Here is a 23,066-nt window from a genome sequence, read left to right on the forward strand (position 1 = left end):
CGGGCCGCCCAGTACCCGGATGGAGGCTGCGGCCGACCTGGCGGCGCGGCGCAGGCGCGCTGCGGCTCACCTGGCCCCGGGACCTCCCCGCGAGAGGTTGGCGGCGGGCGGGCCGGCCGGGTGGGGGTACTGGGCTGCGCTTCGGCCCCGCCGAGCCCGCCCAGGAAGGACGGGCCGGTGCTCGGCACGGCTCGGGGCTGGGCTCTGGCTTCTGCAGGGAGCGGCGCCGAGAGCCATGAGGTGCCCCGGGGCGGTGCGGGCGGCGGCGGGGCCGGGCCTGGCGGGAGGCGTGGGGCCGCAGGGTTGCGCTGCGGCGGGAGGGGTCGCCGGCTGCGGGCCGGGACTGGCCTGAGGAACCGCTGCGCGAACCGCGGTTGTGCAGGCTTATGTCACAGTCCACTCTTGGTTTCTCTGGAGAGCTTACGTTCGGAGACTTTCGCTTATGCAAATGTGGGCCTGTTCAGGAGAAAGTAACGTTGAGTAAGTGTGAGGTGACTGCGTGTGTGTACCAGCGCACCGGGCGGTGAGCGCGGAACGGGGATCTGGGGCTGCCCGTCCTCCGGCAGCGCCCAGGGCCAGGCCGGACGGGGCTCTGAGCAGCCTGCTCTGCTGGAAGGTGTCCCTCGGAACCAGCTGATCTGATCTTTAAGGTCCCTCTCAAGCCAGACCGTTCTGGGAAACGTGCGGAGAGTTTGATCAAATGCAAACAGCGTCCGGCTCCAGCGGGGCCTCCATGGGGCTCGGAGCAGCTGAAGGGTGCTCGCCCAGGGCGGGAATTTGCGACAGGTGGTTTGTTTGGTTTGTTTGGTTGGGTTTTTGTTTTGTTCTGCGGGTTGTTTTTTGGGGTGGGTTTTTTTTGTGAGCTTTTGCAAGCCTTCCTGAGGCTTGTCTACTTATCTCCTCTTTCGGTTTGTTAGCTCTTGTAATAAAGTGTTCATTGGATTCGTGTCAGAATACTTATTAGATTTTTTTTTTTTCCTAAATAAAAGCAAAATATTTATTTACCTTTTATCGGTGCTTCTCTATTCACATTAACGACTTGGGTCGTACCTTCTTGTTTGCTCTGGACACTGACTTTTCAAAGTTTAGGAAATATGCTTAAATAATTGATGCTGGTTTTACTAATTTTTCCCAGGTGAAATATTAGCTCCAATGATTTTAAATATTAGAGGAAGAAGAATCTAGGAAGAAGTAGATCTGTTTGCCTAACGGTTTTTTATTGGAAGTATTCTAGAAGTACAGTACTAATGTTTTATATTGTTAACAAATAAAGTACTTTTTATTATGATCTATTGGGCTGTATTTGTACCAGGTAATGGAAGGTGCGACTTCTTAATAACTATTTCATTTGCTTTCTGTAGAGAACACTTGAAGCTATTTTGTCAATATTAGATGCTACAGCTGCTATTAAATCTTCAAATGAGGCAGAATCTGTGAATTTAAGTATGTCTAAACCAGTATAAGTCACAACAATTCTCTTGTTCCTTCTCGTCATTCAGAAATTGCATATTGATAAAAATGAGAAATTGAATGAGAGTTCTATTTAATAAATACTGGTTGAAGAACCTTTTGTGCAAACCAAATCCTGAATCCTACAAAGATTTGTAACACCATCCTCTCTTTTCAACATGCACTTGAAGTTTTTAAAGAATACTTTGCTGAACTACATATCAGTTAATAAAGACTAATATACACGTATTTAAAAGTTAAGCATGCACAGAAGTTTAAAATAAAACAGTTTGGACTGATAATTGCATGTATATTTTAGAAATATAATGCTGCTGTTGCACTTGGTACCAAGATTTTATTAAAATAATGATCTTAAATAAGAAATTTATAATTTTTTCCTGATGCTGTATTCTGTGATAACATTTGCATTAGCATCAAATACATTTGGATTGACCTTCAAGTTAATAAATGAACTCTACAGCTTAACTTTGGACTACAAAACCAGATTTTTGTGAGTGTTTGTATAACATTTCAGCATTGCATGAAAAAGTCTTAAGTTTGATTTATTTGCATATTTTGAGTTTGGCTGCACAACAAAAGCTCATTCAGGACTGTCAGTTTTATTGCGGTAAACTGCTGTACAAATACACACAAATCCCAATGATTGGGCTCTAGTAGTGGTGAAGACAAGTTTACTGTGTCCAGGTTGAGGAAAGATAAGAGGGGTAACACATACAGTGCTCGCACTGTTTGAGAGGGGTTGCTTGACTTACCTAAACCTCACTGCTTGTTGGTTGATGTCATGTAGATATGAAAGCTGTACATCTAACCCAGCCCACCCCCCCAAAAAAACATCAGCCAACAGAGCCAAAAGTGACCTTAAGACTATTCTCAGTCGGCCTCCTGCCTCAAGGCACAATAAGCTATTATGAGAATAACCTTGATGGATGTTTGCCTCATCTGTTCTTAAAGCCTTAAACACAGATTCCCCTGGTTCCTCAGACAGTCTAGTCCTTACCTATCCTTTTTCAGATGTCTAGATTAAATCCCTTTTGCTGCAATTTAGCCTTCTTATTCAAAGTGAATGTAAAGGATTATTCCTTTTTTTTCACAGCATTATTTTACATAAACTAAGACTGTTACCATATTTTCGTTCAGTTTTTTATTTTTTGATTAAAAGCATGGATTATTTCCTTTTTTTAAATCAGAGTTCAGAAACACATGACCTTTTGTTGTTGTACCCTTCTAGCTCCTGACCAATCTTTGCATAAGTTCTTGAAGTTATCTTGGTGACACCACTTCCAGTTATGCATCTCAGTAGGGTGGATGCCTTTTTCAAGCTCATGAACTAGTTGTCATGTTCTGCTTGTGATCCACTCTACCAATTGGTTTATTTTCTGCAAGTTTATTATGATATCTCTTTTGTGTGCAGTTGATTATTTCTGGCTAAGTGCAGAACTTTGCACTCATGCTATAGAATTGTCCCCCTGCAATTATTTCAAACTCCAGTCTTCAATTCTGCTCTTTCTAGTACCTCTCAACCTGGTGTCAGCTCCGGGTTTACGAGCATAATCTCGAAGCCATTACCCAAAGATTTTACAATATTGAAGTGTATGAGGAATTTTATTTGATATAACTTACAGTTTGATAGTAAACTAGTAATATTGATCCTCTGGGTACAAACCAGTTTTGCACTAGATTTATGTAGTTTCTATTCAGATCAAATTTCCGTATCTTCCCTATGAAAACATAGATGGAACAGAATGTCAAAAGTCTCAGTGAAGCGAACATCTTCAGTTTATTGATGTCTGTGGAACCATAAATGCAAATTCAAATGATTTGATAGATTGTCATGAACAAATCATGTTGGTCATTATTTATCACTTTGCTATTTTCCAGGTATCTACAAATAATCTGAATTTGTCCCAGAATTTTAATTAGGTTGGCTGATTTCTAATTTCCTGGGGTTTTTTACTGTTTGGTCTTTTAAAAGAAAAATACTCTTATTAGTCCTTTTGTAGACTCTTGAAACATCCTCTATTTTTCAAAGAGATTGTTTTATACCATTAGGTTCTGAAATTTGTCGTAGAATTTGATTAGGAAATGGTAATAGACTTTAAAAGAGCAGAAATGTTTGGCCCAGATATTAATATCTAAATGGCAACAAAGAAGTCTGAAACTCTGCTCCTGTAAATTCTTTTTTTGTCTGTCTTGTCTGTGAGACACCTGAAAGTTGTAAGCATTCTTCAATTTTTAATGTTTTCCCCAGGGTTCTGTAAGTTTGCTTTTTTTCTGCATAGAAGATTAGCCCAGTTTGAACAGTGCTGACCAGTCTACTGCTAACCTCACACGGAAGCCTAATGGAGGACCAAACACTGGCTGTTTTACCTCATTTACAGCTTCACGCAGTTGGTACGCTCTTTGCAGTTTTAATGTGATTTGGCTTTGTAAAAATGCAGTGATATTCAGTGTTTTTTAAAAGATAGGAAGCAGTTCTTGCCTTTTTAAAAAATTATTTTTATGTAAGGAAGCCTCCTGGCTGGGGCATTCACCTAGAGCTAAAAAGGCTGCCCCAGTTTTCTCCTCTTCTGCCCGAGAAGAGATGTTGGTTTAAGGAAAGGGGAAGGGCTGGAGCGCTCGAAGGTCACCCACCTCCAAATAAAGTACCTACAATTAGCAGGATCCTGTCTCATTTGAGACACATTGCTCTTCCATGTCTCTTTATCAGCAAAACTGTATGCAGTTTTCTGCTTAACAAACTGTTTTTTTAAAACCTGATTTCTGCAATGTGTATCTTCACTCTAACTTTAGGCTTTTGTTTGTTTGCTTCAGATATCCAAGTTTCTAGTATAGTATTTTGGGTGCTGACTCCATCAAAGATAGTTATTACAGCAATTAATGATACAGTGACTCAGTTTCTTCTTGGATCTAACCACCTTTTTTTAAAAAGTGAGACATTGGGCTGATGCTAGATCAACTGAAATGAACAGGAAGAATCCCTTTTACTTTGAGAGGCGTTGAGTCTTGTCCCAGTTCTCGTGTTATGTTGCCTCGTTACTACAATTTCAAACTTTCCTTTTAGTAATTCTTGATATTAATCTGACTATATTCAAACCTCCAATCAAGCTTACGTTTAAAAATTATCAGATGGTATGTTAGCTGCACTATTTCCCTCCAGAGAAAGCAAGAATGAATAATGCCATTTGAGACATTTTCAGCAAATGTCTGACAATAGATATATTTTGACATCAACAATCGCTGATAATTTAATATGCATCACTGCTATAAAAAGTAGCTTTTTCCACTCCAAATGTATAGTTTTCCTTTTGATGTATTATTGATACACTGTATGATAAGCAGTCAGAAGAAGGTTGTAGAAAAGAGTTTCTGATTTTTAAGTAGCTCTTGTTATAATTCTACAGAACAGCAAGAAGAACATAAGCTACTTGTAAATCAAACACAGATATTTTTCTTTATTTTACTACTTAAAGTATATATGTACATGCTAGGAAATGGCTATTGAATTTCTTAGTGTAAAATCAGATAATTAAATGCGGGGTACTTTTGTTTGTTTTAAACATAATTGCCCTAAAAATAGCTGCTGATTCATCATTAAAATGCAAAAATCTGTTTGGCCTCATTATTGTACAAGCACTGAAAGAATACAAAGGAATATCTCATGCGATCATTCTATTAACAGATTGGTGACATATTTGTTTTTTGACAAGAAAAAAAAAAAGAAAACATTAAAAATACTGTCAACAAAGTAGCTATTTCTAAGTAATCACATATGCCACGCCTACTTAATTATATGACAAGTTAAATACTTAAAATATCTTACTTAGAGTATCTAACTGCTTGAGACCTTAGTAGGGATTTGCATAGTTTCTGAAGTAATGTGTTGTGAAAATGCTGCTTCTAACCTTTCACAGCCTTATCAGGCTTTACAGTGTGAAACAAAACGAGTGACTGGTGGGTCATTTATCTGTGTTTTGCTGTAATGTAGGGTTTTTTTTTTGTTCTTCCGTATATGTTAAAAATATACAGTTACCTGAGTGGTGTGTGTTATGTTCCAGAGCTTTTGAAAGCTCTTACGTTGGTCACATTAGAAAATTGCCTGTATTTATAATCATAAAATGTATAACACAACAGCTGTTGAGTTGTATTTTTTTACTCTGCAAATGCATCCTTTTTTTCACTTCCTATCAGCAATTTTTCATGTTACAAATCTTGCAGCATTTTTTTCTCCTCTTCCCTATTTCTCCAGTTTTCACCAGTTTGAGCTGTGACAATTTTTGTCATCTGAATATCAATCTCACAATTTTTGTGATTTTTTTTTTTCTCCTGTATTACCCTCACAACATACTGCCATGAAAGGCTTTACAGTTTAATAATAGTACTAGTAATTTCAGTGTGATTCAACACTTACAAACATTTAAACATATGCTTAAGAATGGTCCATTTTAAGTCTACAGGATTACATATGACATAAATGTCAAAGAATGGGCTGTTTTCATCTGGATTAATAACCTGGTTGCAAGTAATTTTGAGCTCTTGCGGTATTTGTGACAGGAGATACATACTCCCATATATAGACAGGAGGTCTATAAGTGTATACAATCCATGCTGTCCTGCGCTCTACCAGACTTGCAGTTAACAGAGCTCAGAGCAAAGACATCTCCTTGCACAAGTGTGCCCCTTGCACCTTGCCCACATGCCCGGTGGGATGGTGTCCCAGAAGCTGGTGTTGGCACCTGGAGAAGCTGTGCCTGGCTTTCCTTTGTGGGCGAGCAGACTGAAACAGTGCTCCTGCCTAGCGCTGCGTCCAGCTATGAAGCCGAGCTGCTGACGGTACCTTGGCATAGGGGTTTGCTTTGATTTTTGTCTTCTTGCCAAAAATGTAAAGTGCAGACTCCTGCTGGTTGACATTATTTTGATCTTAGATAAGACAGCTGCTGCTTTATGTCTTTAGTTCTGCCAGGCCCTGGGGTGCATATATAAATGGTTTTGTTAGGCTCTACTTAGAAGTCAAAGAGTTTAGTATGAATTGATGACACCCAGTCTGAAAGCTATTCTGAAATTTGCATTAGTGATTTAGGATTAATTTATTTAACCTTTTTGTTTTCTGTAGCTAAGAAGTGTGAAAAGGAGAATCCTTTGGTTTTGTCCAAGGAATCAATAAAATATTTTCAAGACAGCTGTCTATAACCTAAAAGAATGGCAGAAGCAACTTTAATAAATATATCAAAGGGCACAGATAGAAGTTAAAACTTTTTTTTTTTTTTTAAGTGAGCAATTCCAGGCATTGAAGTGCTTTTTCTCCATTGCTTTGCTTTAAAAATATGTTAATAACCAGCTAATAATAGACAAACTAATTTCTATCAAGTGTTAATTTAAGAGTGACGTAGCCCACAACATATGGTCAGCTGGTAGCCCATAGTGAAATATGAACCGGGAAATCATAGCTAGTAAGGATGCTAGGAATTCTACCTTTAATTTACCCAGGGAGGAAAGGTCTACCAAATTATATACAGTTAAAAGCGTTTACAAATCATGTGGCCACTCTGTCTTTGCACTGGGAGAAAATCAAGAATATCCGTTCTTACCATGTGTTTCTTTTTATTTTGTGAACTGAGATTTGTAGCCACTCTGTAGCCCTTGCTTTTGGTTTTTGAAATGCTCTTTATATGTCTTTCAATTGGTGAGCATAGAGTGGCTCTACATTTTCTCTGCCGAAACAATTATTAAGTAAACAGATCAATACATAACTAGTTGGTGTATTGTTTATATTGGTATTAGCTGCTGTTCAGCTTATAAAGAATGTTCCTCTGTCTCATTTCTTAAAGTAATCCAGCCAAATTTCATTAGCTTCCTCTCATATTATATATGCTATATTCTCTTGAGTCTCCTGTTTAGAGTTCATCTTTCCAGAATAAATTTTTTAAAAAGCTGGATAAAGTAGTTGTAAGAATACATCAGGAATAATTTTTACAATAGCATTGAAACCTTTCTCTCTCTGGAAAATATTTAGACTAAAATATTGTACAAGCATGTTTGATTTTTTTCATGTCTACATCATGTTGTTGACTGTTGGTCATTTTCTTAATTACATAGTTTATTGAAGTTCTCATCCTGCTGCCTTCTATCTGACAAGTACGAAATATATACCAAAACTTTTAGTCATTAGTATTTAAGTGTACATTATTTCTATTTTACTCTTTTTTTCACCTTGCTCACATTAGTCTGGTCTTCAAGGTCATTCAGTTCTTCCCATGTATTATTTTTTCCCCAACAGATGTTTGTTTATGTATTTCACCTTCAGTTCCAGTCATGAATGAAAAATATTAAGATTGCTTACATGACCAAGCCATTCGTGACCTCCATAGAATCTGATGTGACCTTCTTTCCACTGTCTTTTGCTTTCTTCTATTGAGTGGTTTAGGCATGTTTCTTTTTTTTGGACTGCTCCCCATTCTCTCTGGTTTCAGTGGTTATTTCATATGTGGCCCGGTGTCCTTGTTTCCTGAAGTCTGGCTGCATGAAACATACTGTATTCCTTGATTTAAAAAAATTAAAAAACCAACCAAACACCCCCAAAAAACTGTGTAGAAAAAGCTAGCAAGGTAATGCTGGATGACCTGTATTTTTGTCTTTATTGATAAACTGAAATGAATTATTATTTTGGTTCTGGAACCACATGAAATCATCTGGGATCCTTTTTTCCCGCCTTCACTGTATGTGGGTCTCACTTTCTTCTTTGCTCTTGTGTTATGTATAAAGCTGAAAAACTTGTTTATTTTCATATAATTTCCATGGTCTAGCACCTTTTGCACTTTGTTTCTACACTTCTTGACATATATGGACATTCCTTTGCTTAGTAATCCTTTTTCCTGCCTCAGAAATGTATCTTCTTTTGAGTTAGGCATTTATTGGAGTCTTTCCTTACAGCCTTTATTCCTTGTTTGGGAAATAGCTTCCGTGTTGTTTTATCCACTTTTGCTTTAAGGAAATTCCATTCAAATACTCATTCAATTAATAGTCTCAAAATGCATTTTTTCCCAATGACCATTTATTTTGTAATGATGCATGAAGGTTGTTTACCTCCTCCAAAACGTGTCAGAACTCTTGCATGCTGGTGTCTCTTGTGGCAGTGTGTTCTGAGTAATATCTTTAGCTGCTGGTAGATCAGACTACAGCTCTCTGCTCCTGAATCTCCAGTGTATGTATGTGTTGCTCACTGACAGCACACAGCCCTTCTCTGCCCAGTGTTTTAAGCTGGAAGTTCTGCTAAATGAGAGACTTGTCAAAGTCGTGATGCTCACAGTGCTGGTGGGTTAACAACGAGCAGGCACAGCCCTCAGCTGGAGAAGGTCTCACAAGGTCTAACTGACAGCGTAGCGGTGAGAAGAGCGGGCAGGCTCACCTGTTCCTGCGGTAAATGCAAATTAAATCCCTGTTTCTCGGGAGAGTAGATGCGATGTGTGTGCGTTTCCAGGCGGGACCCGGCAGCGCTACCGCCGGGGTGGGCCGGCCGGGCGCGGGATCCTTGTCCTGGCCGCTGCCGGTCGGCTCGGCCGGCACAGCGGGCAGCGCGGTCACACGGAGCCGTCTCGGGGTGGCAAAGCAACGCGTTTGTCTGAGACCTGCATGGGGAAATGCGGACACAGCAGCAGCGGGGCTGGCGGAGCCCAGGCAGTGTGGGCTGCCTGCTGCCGTGCCCCCTCGGCTGCCTTCCCCTCGGTCTGCTCGGGTCCGTGTCCCGGGGCAGGCGCTGGGGCCGCGGGCTGTCCGTGCCGAGTGGTCCCGGCCCGGCCCTGGGGACGAGGGGAGCCCGGCGCTGCGCCGCCGCTTCCGCCCAGCAGGGGGCGCGGCCCCGCGAGCGGCGCCTGACGGGAGGCGGGGCGCGAGCCGGCGCGGCTGCGCTTTGCGGAGCGCTGTAAAGCAGCACCGAGTGTCGCGCTGCGGCTGGGGAGGGAGCGGGGGCTGCGCAACAACAAAACGTCGCCCGCCTCGCGGCGTGTCACCGGGTCCGGGCGGCGGCCAGGCCGGGGGCAGCGGGCGGCGGGGCAGGGCGCTGCTGAGCAGCAGGCGGTGGCCTCCCGGGCAGCGACACGGGGTCCCTGCGCTGCCCGCCGGGGCCGCTTCCTCCCCTCCGGCCCTGGGCAGGCGCCGGCGGCAGCCGCTTCTTCCCCTCGGCCTCGCTGTCTCAGGTACGGGGGGCGGGGGCCGCGGTGTTGCCCGCACCCCGCGGGGCGTTGTGTCGTGGCGGGTGGGGCCCGGGGGGCCGGGAGGGGGGCGGTGGGCTCCCTCCTCTCCTCTCCCCTCCCCAGCCCCGCCCCGGTGGCGGCAGCGCTGGCCGGGCCCGGCCGGCTCCCCTCTCCCGTCGTCTCCCGGCGGGGCTGGCCCGGGGGGCGAGGGGGCCGTTGGGCGGGTGGGAACTTCACGGTGGTGGTTTTTGTTTTTTTCCAGTGCCTCGTTGACGCACAAAGCAGTATCTTCACTGCGGGAAGCCGCAGCACTCTCTTGGGTTTTGTCTTCTTGAAAATTTGTCAGAAATTTTCCCTTACAATAGAGAATTTAGTTTTATTTGTGTGCGTAATAGGGTTTATTACAACGTAATTTGTTTTGTTTGCAAAGTTAGTAATCTGTTTCTTAACTCATAAAAAAAATCATTGTCAGCTTTTTTTTTTTTCCTAATAAACAAGGAAGCAACGTTCATTCAGAAATGTAGGCCGCGATGTTCAGAGGTGGGTAGGTTTGTAACTTACTGAAATGGACAGGTGTTAAGGATCTGTGTACTTTTGAAAGTGTCTGTGTTTGGGTGATTAACACTGAGCATAGGTTTGTGGAATTTTTGTTTTTGGGTAAGCTCTTCCAGGGCTTGAAATGGTTTTGTGAAATTATAAGCAAGTCCTAGTTGCCTTAGCTGATTAAATTATACCTTTAATTCCTGATAGTCAATGACTTCTCCAAAAGAAGATATAATGCAGGAGGTAAGATCCTGCTGTAATAGTCCATCTTTATTTGATTTTAGCATGATTCAGAGGCAGATATTTGACAAGAAATATAAGAATTGACTGCTCAGCATGGAGACCTTGCTAGCATTTATCATGGTGGAATATCTGTATTATAAACTAATAAATAAAAACTAGGTTTTCAGGTGGTGAATGAAGCCCTTACATTGTCTTTGTTGTAACCAACAGAAAATTCCAAAAATAAATTCTGTATACTTATTAGAAACATTTTTGAGGAAAATTAATATTTAAAGAATCGGAATAATTTTGTCACTCTTAAAAACGGAAGTGAAAGCTGCTTTTACTTCACGTACCTGTAGTCATTGCTATCAAAGTAGTTTTTCACCAATTTAAATGTTTTTACTCATGTTTTCAGCTTTCTGTTGGATAGATGGTCTACTGGGGGGGACAACAACAAAAAAGACTGTTAGCCAAGATGATCACCAGCTCAGATTTGTATTCCAGCTGATGTGCAAGGCTTGACAGGGAAAGATGAGGGCTTAGTTCGTTTGATAAAGTGAACATCTGGTCACCTGTCTCACACTGTCATCCACAGTGTAAAATGACCTATTGAATTCATAAGACAGGAAAGGCTGTGTGCAACATTTTGCATTTCACTTTAGTTAAAGTGCGTAAGACACCAAGCTTCCCATTTTAAGACTGTTGGAGTCTCGCATCTGTTTATTGATGATTGAAGCCCTGGCAGCCACAGCTGTGGTTATGTCAAGTATTAGGAGTCTGGGGGTGAACAACAGCTCTTAGTATTTATGCATATTTCACATGTCCTTTCAAAATCTGGATGGGAACATTCTGACCTTTCAGAAATGTGTCTTTTATGAAGCAATGACTTTTTTAAAAGTGTATTAAGAGTGTATCTTAATATGTCTGTGACTTGAATTTTATCTTCAAATTAATAACATTGTAGACCTGCGGAACCAGATCATTTATAACAGTTTTGTCTTTCAGTGGAGGTGGCCATGTTGTGATAACATTTAGCTGACAGCAGTTACTGCCTTTTTTCCAAGATGAAGGGTCTTTCAGTGGTTTATATTTCCTCTAATGGTGAGGACATTCTTTTGAGAAGATCGAGGTAATAGTGCCCTCTCGCTCTAGTTTATGAACTGTGGAGGCTTAAATGTCAGGCTGTTGAATAGATGGGGAAAAAAATTGCTGGGAGGGGTGGGGAGCAGGATGATTTACTTCACATGTAAACAGTGGGAATAGTACAGAGAGATAGATTTGCCAAAGGTAGATGTTGTATAAAGATTTCCCCACAGCTTTACTAATGTGCAACCTCCTTTAGGTCAGTTTTATCATCAGATTTTTAGTGTTTTAGCTGTTTGTATGTCAGTGAGGTTGAGAAAGAGATTTAGAAATGTCTATGTTGAGTAATGTCATATGGGAGACATGTACAACATAGGGGTAGGATAATTACTTCCAGTCGCAGTCTCTTAAGTTTTGTCAGTGTGACAGTGATCAGCTGCTTCCAAAGCCTGCAGTTCTCTTAAAAGAAACATAAAATACATCTGCAGCCAGTGTTACACTAGTGAACTTCCTTCAGGCTTAAAGTTAGATGAGTGATTTTCTTGGTGGGCTGATGTCAGGCCTAACAGGGACCCCTAATGGAGCAGAGGGGAAGGAAGAAAGCAAAATGTTTCTTTCACTAACCCAAAATTTTGCTAACAAGATTATTTTGCTGTTTTATGTAGTTTATGCTATTTGGAAAAGTAACTATTGTGAATTAAAGTGATGTCTTCCTTATTAAGTGTTTACCAAGTGAAGTCTGAGAAGGCTGGTTCGTGACTTTACTAGCGAGAGACTTTCTTCTGTGGTGTTTTTTACCAATAAAGTACGGTCCTAACACTTGGCTGCTGTCAAGTAAAATGTTTTATTTTACCCACTGCCACTTGGCTCTCTACAGGGTGAAGAATACAGAATTCTGCTGTGCTGTCCTACCCTCTTAAACTGGTAGATCTACTCATTTAGTATCTCAAAATCCCTTACTTCACACAGGTTTTCTGAAGAACAGCATAAAACTGTCCTAATGGTTAATTTCTTAGTTCTCATTTGCAAGGTTCTTCTTAGCAGTTGTGGCAAAGATCATCTCTCTTACTTTGCTGCTCAGAGCTTTATCAAGAAGTCTTTGCAAAATGACTCTGCATTAAGAACAGTTACATTTACCTCAAAGGTCAAAACTGCCATGGGGACTAAGAAATAATTTTCTAAATTATTTTTGATGGCTCTTTAACTCAGAACTTCCCTAGCTGTCTCTTGAAACAATACTGTTAAAGTTCGTTGAAGCAGAATTTGTAGAAAAGGTCTTGAGCCCCAATAAAAAAGTCTGTTTTGCCAGACTTCTATAAAGCTACAACTCCTTATTCTCAAGTTCATTGCTGTTATGTTTGTCTTGGAGTTCACTAAAGCCAAAACATTCCTGGTTGCCAAATCATAATGCTTATGTCTTAAAACCGTGATTTACATAGTGTTAATGTAGCTAACTGAGTTTAAGCGTAGGACAGAGCAAATAAATGTCTAGACTGAAGAATGTGCTTGTGAACACCGTGTTTGTCACATCCACCTGCTTGCATCCATTGTGCAGAGCCAAACAGATTCCTTGCCCAGGTGGGGATGTGCAGGCTAATGCTTCACTGATGCCTGATTGATGCTGGGATTTCTGTGGGTGCCTTATGGTCTTGGACTGATTCGTGGTATATTGCGCGAGAACTAACTTGTTCGTAGGGCTCAATGCAGAACTACTCTTAGCCTGCCAGCTCATCTAACTGAGCTGCTTCCAGCTGCGTGTGCTCCCTGCGTTCTGTCTGTCCCAGCTGGAGCCAGGCCATAGATGTACTCCTAGGGAAGAGCTCTTCTGTTTGTAGCTGTTCTGTGCTGGATACTGTTATAAGATGTGAGAGAAAAACACTTCCAGTAGTCTCTCCATGAGAACACGGTAGTGGTAAGTCTCAGAGATGAATGATAACATGGCATAACAAGGGCATTCTGTAGCTGTTCTATAGGTGGCCTGGCATTTCTGTTGCAAGATAATTGCTTTACTGATCTGAATTGGCTTATGCGTGAAGAAACAAACCTTGAAGGTCTCAAAGGAAATTTTTTTCAGAGACAAAATTAAGGAGACTTTGCTGGTCCAGAAGATGGATACTGTTGGTTACAGTACTTTACAGTATGGTTACTGTGGTCTGACTTACTTTTGAGATAGCTTTGCAAAGGTAGTACTGTACTTGAAATAACATGGTTGCACTTTAGGAGTAGACTTTCCAAGCTGGTGATGGCTCTTAGAATTGTCTGCAAGGACTGAGTAAGCCTGCCTGTATTGCTGTGGCACCTGTAGCACCTCTACAGAGCACAAACTTCTGTCTGGGCTCGATGTAAGGGAATGTCTTTGGGAGACTATAGGCAAGAGCCTGTCTTCAGAACAATGTCATGCAGTTAGTAACTAATACTATGGATGCTATTCTGTAATACTGTACCTTTCCATAGAGCAAAGGGTAAGTATTCTGCTCTGAGAATTCTCAGGCAATTTTGTCTTTTCAAAATTTGGAGTATCTGTCATCACTGTGGCTGCATTAAAGCAAACAAAGGAAATTGAGAGTGCTTTGTAATGGTATTTCATAATGTCCTGGGAATAAAGATGTGTTTGATACTACATAATATCAGAGCAAACATAGTAGAGTTTCAGTTTACCTTACGATTGTTGCTGTTTTATAAAGATGCATAATCTTTAACTATCAATTGCTTTATTTTCTGGCAAAGATTAGAAGACCAATATGTAGTATACTAAAATGTAGTTGTTAAAACAAGCTTTAAAAGAGCACTGTTTGTCTCATGAAGTGGTGAAAATGAAGAGCAACGTAAAGTGAAGAATAATGCAATAAAGTTTCGGTCTGCACTTGTTTTGCTCGTAGTGGAACTGAATATTGCATTATGCAGGTTGTCCCCTGCTTGATAGAAATGAAATGAATAGGGCATGACTGCCCCTTTTAGCTGAACAAGTGGTGGGGTTTGTGCGCTGCGCAGTGAGTTCTTTATTTCCCTTGGAGCAGGGCATGATAGCAGTGAGATTTGATCTTCACAGGATTGTGTTGGGGGTGCAGCTCCTCCAATGGCTCCAAGTCCTTTGTCAGCCTCCATGGCATCAGGGTCACGCATGAGTCAGTCCTGTTTGTCTCTCTGCTCTTGAGAAAGGGAAGTAGTAGTATGCAGGTTATCTCACTTTTGCTGAAGGTCTTGTACAAATTTTGTAAGCTCTTTCTGTATCCCATTTCTTGTTATCTTGATTCATCTGATGGAAGAGCCTTGCCGAAAGAACAAAAATATCATTTTAATGAGAGGAAAGAAACAACTGTTGGTGTTCCAAAATACAGTTTGTGCGATGATTTCATTCACTGTTTCTTTCTTTGGGCTCTTGATAGCCATGTTTGCCAGTTCAAAAAAAAGTACTGTGGTAGGAACAGTATACACAATGTAAGATTTCTTTGTGCATACCAGACCTCAACAATGAGGTTTTCTTATGAAGATAACAGTACCAGCTTTAGCTTATCAGAGTAAAAATAGAAGTAAATAGAAGCAAAATCTAATAAAAGCCATGTATTAGGGAAGGGAATTAATTTTAAAAGTTAGTAATGAGTTCAGTTGAACATATGCAAAGAAAATAAGAGTTAGGACTGAATAAAGAAACTACCAATGCAATTGATAGAAACTTCTTTTCTGAGACAATTGTAAATATCCTCTTGCCTGATATCTTTCCACATAGGGGCATTTGGACTGGATACATAAATGGTCTAAGGTAGCACAGAATTTTTGTGGAAGTGGAACTGCTGTGTTCTTTCTGAGATTATGATGACAGCATGTTCCGTAAGCTGAGCTGTTGTATAGGGAAGAATTGTTGATTACCCTGGGCTCTGTGCTCAGCGCTACTGGATCGCCAGGTTGCCTGTGAGTGTGTTTAGGGTCTGAGTGGTGGAGGGTGCATCAGACAAGGGGAAATTACTGGGTTTATCATGACAGAGGAGCAAGAAATCGAAAATGGAGATAATGAGAAAGTAGACTGCTAACTGCTTTGTAGATGAAGCATTTTTTGTTCACTGCTTTTCATCAAGTTGGCTTGAAGTCTAGATATTTGATGAATAAACTATTTGGCTAGCTGGGTTGAGGTGTATGTATTACACTAACAGGACAGAGACCAGTAATTTGGGGTTATGTAAGAAGCATGTTCCTAAGATAGGCATTTTCTGCGAAGTGGTTGGTTGGTCTTTTGTCAAAGCACTGTGTGCTTGCTAGAGCCAAGCTTGAGAGAATTGATCAAAGTGCTTTTTGGCACCTAAAACTGAGACTTTTTTTTTTTCTTGAGGTTGAAGGGAGTCAACTATATTTTAAAATGTAACTGAAAATACATTTTCAGAGTAATGATGTATTAGATTACATGTATTCATCAACCCAGTTTACACAAAAAAATCGAGTTAATGCTGTGTAATGAACCAGTTCACTGTTTTATAGTGCTTTAATGCTATCATACTTTTTGATTGCTAGTAATGAAATTAATTCTTAATGACAAAATACTTGCTCTGTCTCATAACTCAAGGTGTTCTGCTTTTATATGTGGACATAAGCTTGTCTGCTGTAAAGATTTCAGACTTTGAGCCTGTGTTTTTGACTTAGCTATTTTGAGGGACTTCCCCAGTTTGCATGAATTTTCTTGCACTGCTGTGCGTCTTGGCATGATTAATATCAAAGGTCTTTCATTTGTGACATAAATGGGTAAGTGTCGTGTACAGTTTGTGATTCTGAATCGAGTTATATGCCTCAGGGGGAACTTAGAATAATTATTTCTATTTTTCAGGTAGCTGTCTTAACAGCTCTTCATTGAGTCTTTACTTAAAAAGATTTAAAAGAAGATATTACCCCATTTTTCCACTCAAAGTCTTGATTTTGTAAGCTAATAGGTAAATGTTTTTATTGGGAAGTAAGAACACTAATGCTGAGTGAGCATCCTGCAGCTTTTTGGAAAAGCTTGAGGGCTACTTTTAATTAGAGGGAGATTTTGTATGACCTTCTAACTGTTTAACAGCAGATTATCTCATTCTAATGTCTTAAATATTTGCATAATTTTGTAGTCTATCTTAAACTTCGTCTTCTGTGTAAAAGCATTTGACTTTTATGTAGTATGGGTATTTCTTATGCCCAACCACTGAAAATACTTAAAATGGATTGGTATCTAGTTAAATGGTAAGCTCTTCCAGATTCTTTTTTGGTCAAGTCTTTTGTTCAAAGGTTTGTAATAGCATTTCTAAATAGTGAACAAATGTATTATTGCTGCCATTCACTTCAAAAATATACTCACATTTTAGCTGTTGTATAATTTTTCTTTGGAAGCCAGCAGCTCTGCCATGTGTAAGGAGTCCTTCAGGCTCTCTATTCGTTAGCAAAAATGAAGATTTCTTGATTACTTAGTTGAATTACTGCAGACTTTTCCATGGTTGTAAGACTGCAAAGACATGCCAAATATGGATCTGAGTTAACTGGCTATTTTATCTAGGCTGCTCTTTGGAATAAAACTAAGCTAGTAAATAGCGTTTTAAGTGCTCTGGTTAGTTTTCACTGTGTCATGGTTTAGTTTTTTGTCATCTTAAAGTAGTTTGAGGTTTCTCAAAGTGTTAAGTTTCTTGCTTTAATATTTTTGCTGTAACTTACATAGCTCTGTCTGTATTTCAGAGCTTATACAAAGATAATCGCATTCAGAATGCAGAACTTTCATGCTGATTGAGATTTCCACACTAGAGCTTAACAATGAAACAGATGGGAAGGGGGGAAGCACTCCAGTGAGTAGAACTGAGTCCGTTGGAAACCAGCCCCTGACTGTGCTCATATAATGAGAAAATGATCAGAGTTTTGTTTCTTAAGAAAAGTTCAGAACTAAATATAATTGTTCCTTTTATTTATAATGTTAAAAAAATGGGATACTATTGTATATAGGCTGGACACATAGTATATAATGTTATGACTCCTTGAAGACAGTAAGCTCTGTGAATAAAATAACTTTGTCTTTGTTGCGTTTCTGTAAGACAGTGGTGCGTAAATAACAGACCAAAAATACTGCCTTAAAGGTGACCTTGTGAGGATGAGAAAAAGACCAGGTACTGCTTGTTCTCTGTGTGCTTGTAACAGGTTTTAATTGTGATTTCATGCCCTTGTTGTAAATTTTATAAAATGGAAGTCTCGGTCTTAATTTTCCAAAGAAAGATGGTAAATGTATGTGAGGGTAAGTGCGTGCATAGGGAGGAGCATGTGAGAGCTGGCTTTTTCCTCATGAGCAGAGAAGGGTAGATATCAGAATTCTACAGCTTTAATAGACTCTTCTTTGTTTACTACGTAGACTTCTTACACTCTTAATGTTTATTCCAAGTTTTTTTTGCAGTTTTGCAACTTCCTTTTCTCAGCCCTAGAAAATAGGGTAGCCTTATGTAGTACATTCCACTAAAACTTATTGTAGTAAACAATTACATATATTGTCCAGGATTCATGTGTCTTCTGTTTAACACTTGAAAATAAGAACTATATCCTACTGTGGATTGTGCTCTGATGAAGTGAAAGTAAGAATCTGTCCTCTTGTATTCACAGACAAGAGGAGGTTTAGTCCCAGTTGCATGCAGTTAGCTTTTGACCTACTGATGTAAAACATACCTATCTGCTCTAATTCCAGTAGAAATCAGCAACACTTTCTTAGCTATCACAGGGTATAGGCCTCACATTTAACAGCAATTGTTAAATTTGTAGCATTATAGGTGAGAACATTCAAATGGATTTTCTCCGTTCTAAGATCCACATGTTTCTTGATATCCAGAAAGACCTGGTGAATTTATGGCTTCTGTAGATGTTAGTACTGCAGCATATGTGCTTTGTGCCAATTTTTTATTCCAGATGACATGACTTGAAGAATTACTTTAGTTTTTTAAGGTTAGGAAGAGAATGCAGTCTGCCAGGGATAATGCGTTACTTTATACCCATTGCAGACTGAGATAAGTCATTCTTCAGGGCCTGAGAGGAGCAACAAGCTCACAGTTGCTCCTGAAAGCACCATCAGCTTGTGAAACAACCTCAGAATGGTTGAGTTGACTCTGTTCTGTAGTCTCAAATCTTGTATTGATTCATTCTCAAACAAAAGCTTTAAATATTAGCACCTGATGTAACAACACATTAGCATTTTGAAGAACTTGAAGGTACAGGCAGAAGATTATGGACCTGAGAGGGCAATGCTACTTAACCTGCCACAAATCCTGCTGTTTCTGCCTTAGACTGATTTTTTTTTTAATGGCTTCAAGCATACTCCAGCTGTGCTGCTTAAGGAGCCTCATTTCCAGATGATGCAGAGTTGCATGCATTTTTCTTAAGCAGCCTTCTGATAGTTCAGCACAACCTGCAGTGAGCCAGGTATGGCTGTTTGTGTGCTTATGTGATGAGCTGGGTTGGTGTCTGATCTGGTTGGGAAATTTGTTTTTCACGTGGGTCAGCTCTACATTCTGGTGCAGTGCATAAACATTCTAGAAGAACATAGGAGGTGTTCCTTCGAACAAGTGGCGAGTGAGAGAGAGAAGTGGGAATACTTCTCTGTTTAAGTAGTAGAAGTGTCAGATGTCTCTAGCCTTATTCATCTGAGGCACCAAAAAGTGATATTAGTTACAGTTAAAAGCACTTCAGTGGTTATCACAGTAAGAACCAAATTCTGCTGTCACTTTTGGGAATTTAAATGGAAGGCAGAGATGCCAGATGAAGCAGTTTGAAGGTGAATATGTTACTGAGGTTACTGTTGCCTGTGTCTCTGAGTAGTCTTCCAGTACTGAAGTTTTTCTCTGAAATAGTCTCTAAGGCTAATGTAGCATTGTATGTTGACAGCCTGATATTTTGACAGTAAGGGGAACCTGCCTGGTACCAACTATTAAGGGAACATGTGATATATCACAGTATGTGTTGCAAATAAAGTCAGAAGCAGGTGGACTGAAAATAGTTTCGTATGCTACTCCATGCTGTTCATGTGTGGTGTTTTGTTTTGTTTTTTAAGAAACTCAAGATAATAGATGAATTACTTTACCTCAAAATAAGAGGATTCTAAATCTTGTCTGTTTTATTTATTTTCATGTCAGAAATGAACCATGAATTCTGAGTAACTGATTTTTACAGCTCAGTTGTATCCATACTGTACCATGTATTGTGTTCAAGGTATTTACTATCCATATGTATGGCTATAGGGGAAGATGCGGGCCTTTTTTAGCATGTTATTTAGTTGATGGCTATTGGAGCTATTTAGCTGAAACTTCTGTAACTTGTATAAGGAGTAGCCTGTAAAACTCTCATTCTTACGCATTGGTAGAACAAGACATCGTCCACGTATTTTGCAGGTGACATACATCAATACTTGCTCTGTGAAAGTGATATTTTCACTGACTCTAAGTTCCCTTCAATGCAAGTTACAAGAGTTCTGTCTCAATTCCCAATTACATTGTCAAGCTGTAGTCTTAATATTATGAAACAGCTGTATTTCAGTTACTACTGTTTTGCTTTTCCCATGGGGTGGTAGACTTAGTAATAAATGGATTTTCTCTTATTTCAGTTTTGCTCTCAAAAAATCTGATGCTGCTTTTTATTGATGTGTATCTATTTTTATTTCTAGGCCTTTCTTAAAACTTCCCATGTCTAAATGGACTCCTGAATGTAATATAGTTTATACTCTAGAAGCGGATATGAAGAGTGAAGTTCCTTCTGATGCACCAAAGAGACAGGAGAGTCTGAAGGGGATCCTCTTGAACCCTGAACCTATTGGGGCAGCCAAAAGCTTCACTGCAGAAGTTGAGATGATTGCCAGTAAAGTAGGGAATGAGTTCTCTCACTTATGTGGTGATTCTCAAAAGCAGAAGGACATGAATGGGAACCATACAGACCAAGACAAAGGTATCGTGGTGCGAAAAAAACGCAAGAGCCAGCAGGCTGGTCCTTCATATAGTCAAAATTGTCCTGATAAAGAAAGCCAAGGAATCTTAGGATTGAGACAGCATCTAGAAACACAGAGTGAAGACAATGATTCTTCTTTTAGTGACTGTATCTCTTCGCCTTCATCTAGCCTACATTTTGGAGACTCGGACACAGTAACATCTGATGAAGAAAAAGATGCTCCTGTAAGGCATCCTCAGACAGTGTTGAGTGCTACGAGTAGAACTCATAGTGCAAGGTCACAAAAGTGGCCTCGGACCGAGGCAGACTCTGTTCCTGGGTTATTAATGAAAAGGCCCTGTTTTCACAGCAGTTCTTTAAGAAGACTTCCATATAGGAAGAGATTTGTGAAAAGTTCATCGCAGCGGACACAGAACCAAAAAGAACGAATTTTAATGCAGAGGAAAAAGCGGGAAGTGTTAGCTCGAAGAAAATATGCTTTACTACCCAGCTCTAGCAGTTCCAGTGAGAATGATCTAAGTAGTGAATCTTCTTCCAGTTCATCTACTGAAGGAGAGGAAGACTTATTTGTGTCACCTGGTGAAAACCACCAGAACAGTACAGCTGTTCCTTCAGGTAAAGCTAAATTCCTGAGGCACTTTTTGTTCATGAGCTTTATCATGTACGGTATGTTTTTTATAAGTGCTTTGGAACAGTTTTTGTAGAAGTTCTATTACAAATAGACTTGCTGCAGTCAATGTGAATGTTACACCATAAATGCTTGTTGGGAAAAGTATATTCAGAGCTTCCAGTAAAATTAAAGCAATGTAGAATCTTTGATGTAAAGGATAAAGTTAATGGTTTCTAAACAATGTACTGGAAGATTGCTGAGTCTGAAAAGTCACATGCTGTGGAGTTGTTCTGTGGTTTTTTTAGCTGTTGAATTGCATTAAAAATTTTATCTATTATAGCTTTAACTGATCGTGGGAATACCAATTCTGCCTGCTTTCAGAATGTAGAAATATCTGTTAATACACAATTAACTGCGCTTGACAACTTAAAAAGATAAAAATAATAAAATGGGTCATTGTGATAAGTGCCTAAAACAGGATTCAGTTGAAGGTAGCTTTATTGCAAGAAATTCCAAGTCCTGAAGTTGTGGAAAGCACAGTGTTTTACATAGCAAATGTGTTACCCAGGTAAACTCAATGCAATAGTCTTGGTTTACATAGGTGTTTCTCTAGTATGTCTTGACACAGTATTTGAGGGCATGTTTGAATCTTTGGAGTGGGAGTTTTTTTGGAGTTCTGGGTTTTTTCCGGTTGGTTGGGCTTTTTTAGGTTGTTGCGTTTTTTTGCGTTGTGGGTGGGGTTTTTTTTGTTGTTGTTTGTTTGTTTGCGCCATCTACCAGTTTTCCTGGACTTCCTTTCATCTTAAACTTGCCAAGTGAAAGGCAGTCCTGAACTAGGATCAGTAATGTTCACAATGTTGTACTTGTGCCTTCTGTTTATCATTTTGGCTTTTTAGAGAGCATAGGGAGTAGAAACATAGAATACAGCGTAGTGTTAATCTGTGCAGCCATGTTTTTTGCCTAGTGACAAGTGTGTTTTAGAAAGTAAAACCATATCTCCGACTGTGCTGATCATTCCTCTAAGAAAAAATAACTGAAAACACAAGCACAGGCTTAAAAAAAAAAAAAGTGTACAGTTTCATGTTAGGGCAGGATTTATGGTTGAACAGAACCAGAGTACTAAATGCTATTGCTTGTTATCTACTGCAACAGGAAATAATTTGTGTGTTGTTCTGTAATGTACTGTTTACATACAAGAAGTAAAATTTGTAATGCAAAAGTGTAGTGGCTAGAGATGCGTAAATAACTCTGAAACAGAAGAATTATTGCACAGCCTTAATTATGTTCATGCATATTTGGGGTGTCAGATGTAATTTTTTAAGTCTAAAAAAGTTACATTTGACATGCATGTTCAAGTATATCAAAGGCTATGATTTTTTTAAAAATTGTCCGGGGATATGCATACATTCATCTTAGAAACCAGTTTGGGAAAGTACTGTGTTAACACTTCTGTTTCAGAGTTAATAGTTTCTTCTCATTTTCAGAGAGAAAGGATTTTGATGTAACTGTAAAATGATGTAAGACCATTAACAACTCTCTCTCCACACGGAGCACCATGCAATGGTGAAATAGGTATATGGGTAAAAGAGTGTAGGTTATGGCTTCTTGGGCAACCATCTGTTTCTAACCATGATAAATGCATTTAAAGAGAGAATTTTCAATAATTTTTTTTAGTCTACTTGAACTGTTAAAACCTACTGCCCTCTTTAAACGCAAATTCAATTAATACCACTTCTGTGCTTGTATTTCCCTTGTACCGTAGAACAAGTATTTCCATGGTGAGGCTTTCCATAGGCATTTCAAAAGAATCTTTTTGGAGAGAGATCTCTTTAAAAATTGATGCAATGATCAATCAATGTTCAAGCTGTTCAGGTAACTTCTGATAATTCAGTGATTCAGCTTGATGTTATTTTTATGGTAGGAAGACTGAAACTTGCAGTTTGTTTCATCCAGTTATGTGGAAGAGTGCATTATCCAGTGGGTTAATTTTTATACTACTGGAAAAGCACACTTAATTCATTTCTGTAATTATG

General features: G+C 39.7%; 1 protein-coding gene across 9 annotated transcripts in view; it reads left to right on the forward strand.

The window, feature by feature from the left end:
* Window positions 1–19: 19 nt before the first annotated feature.
* The window catches only part of RNF111 (ring finger protein 111), a gene marked incomplete at its 5' end in the record, with an annotated part of 55,411 nt that continues 32,364 nt past the window's right edge, over window positions 20–23,066 (forward strand). For 7 of the 9 annotated variants that reach the window (XR_014184849.1, XM_082060925.1, XM_082060920.1 and 4 more), the window contains 2 exons: window positions 20–240; window positions 20,146–21,038. Coding sequence is in view for 8 of the 9 variants with exons in the window: in XM_082060925.1 (XP_081917051.1) it covers window positions 20–240; window positions 20,146–21,038 (1,114 nt within the window). Of the gene's footprint in view, window positions 241–3,651; window positions 3,862–9,402; window positions 9,660–20,145; window positions 21,039–23,066 lie in introns of those variants that run through there. The other 2 variants (XM_082060924.1, XM_082060926.1) reach the window with 2 other exon arrangements.

The sequence above is a fragment of the Streptopelia decaocto genome (assembly GCF_964273445.1).
Source record: "Streptopelia decaocto genome assembly, chromosome: 9".
In the NCBI taxonomy this organism is placed as follows: Eukaryota; Metazoa; Chordata; class Aves; order Columbiformes; family Columbidae; genus Streptopelia; species Streptopelia decaocto.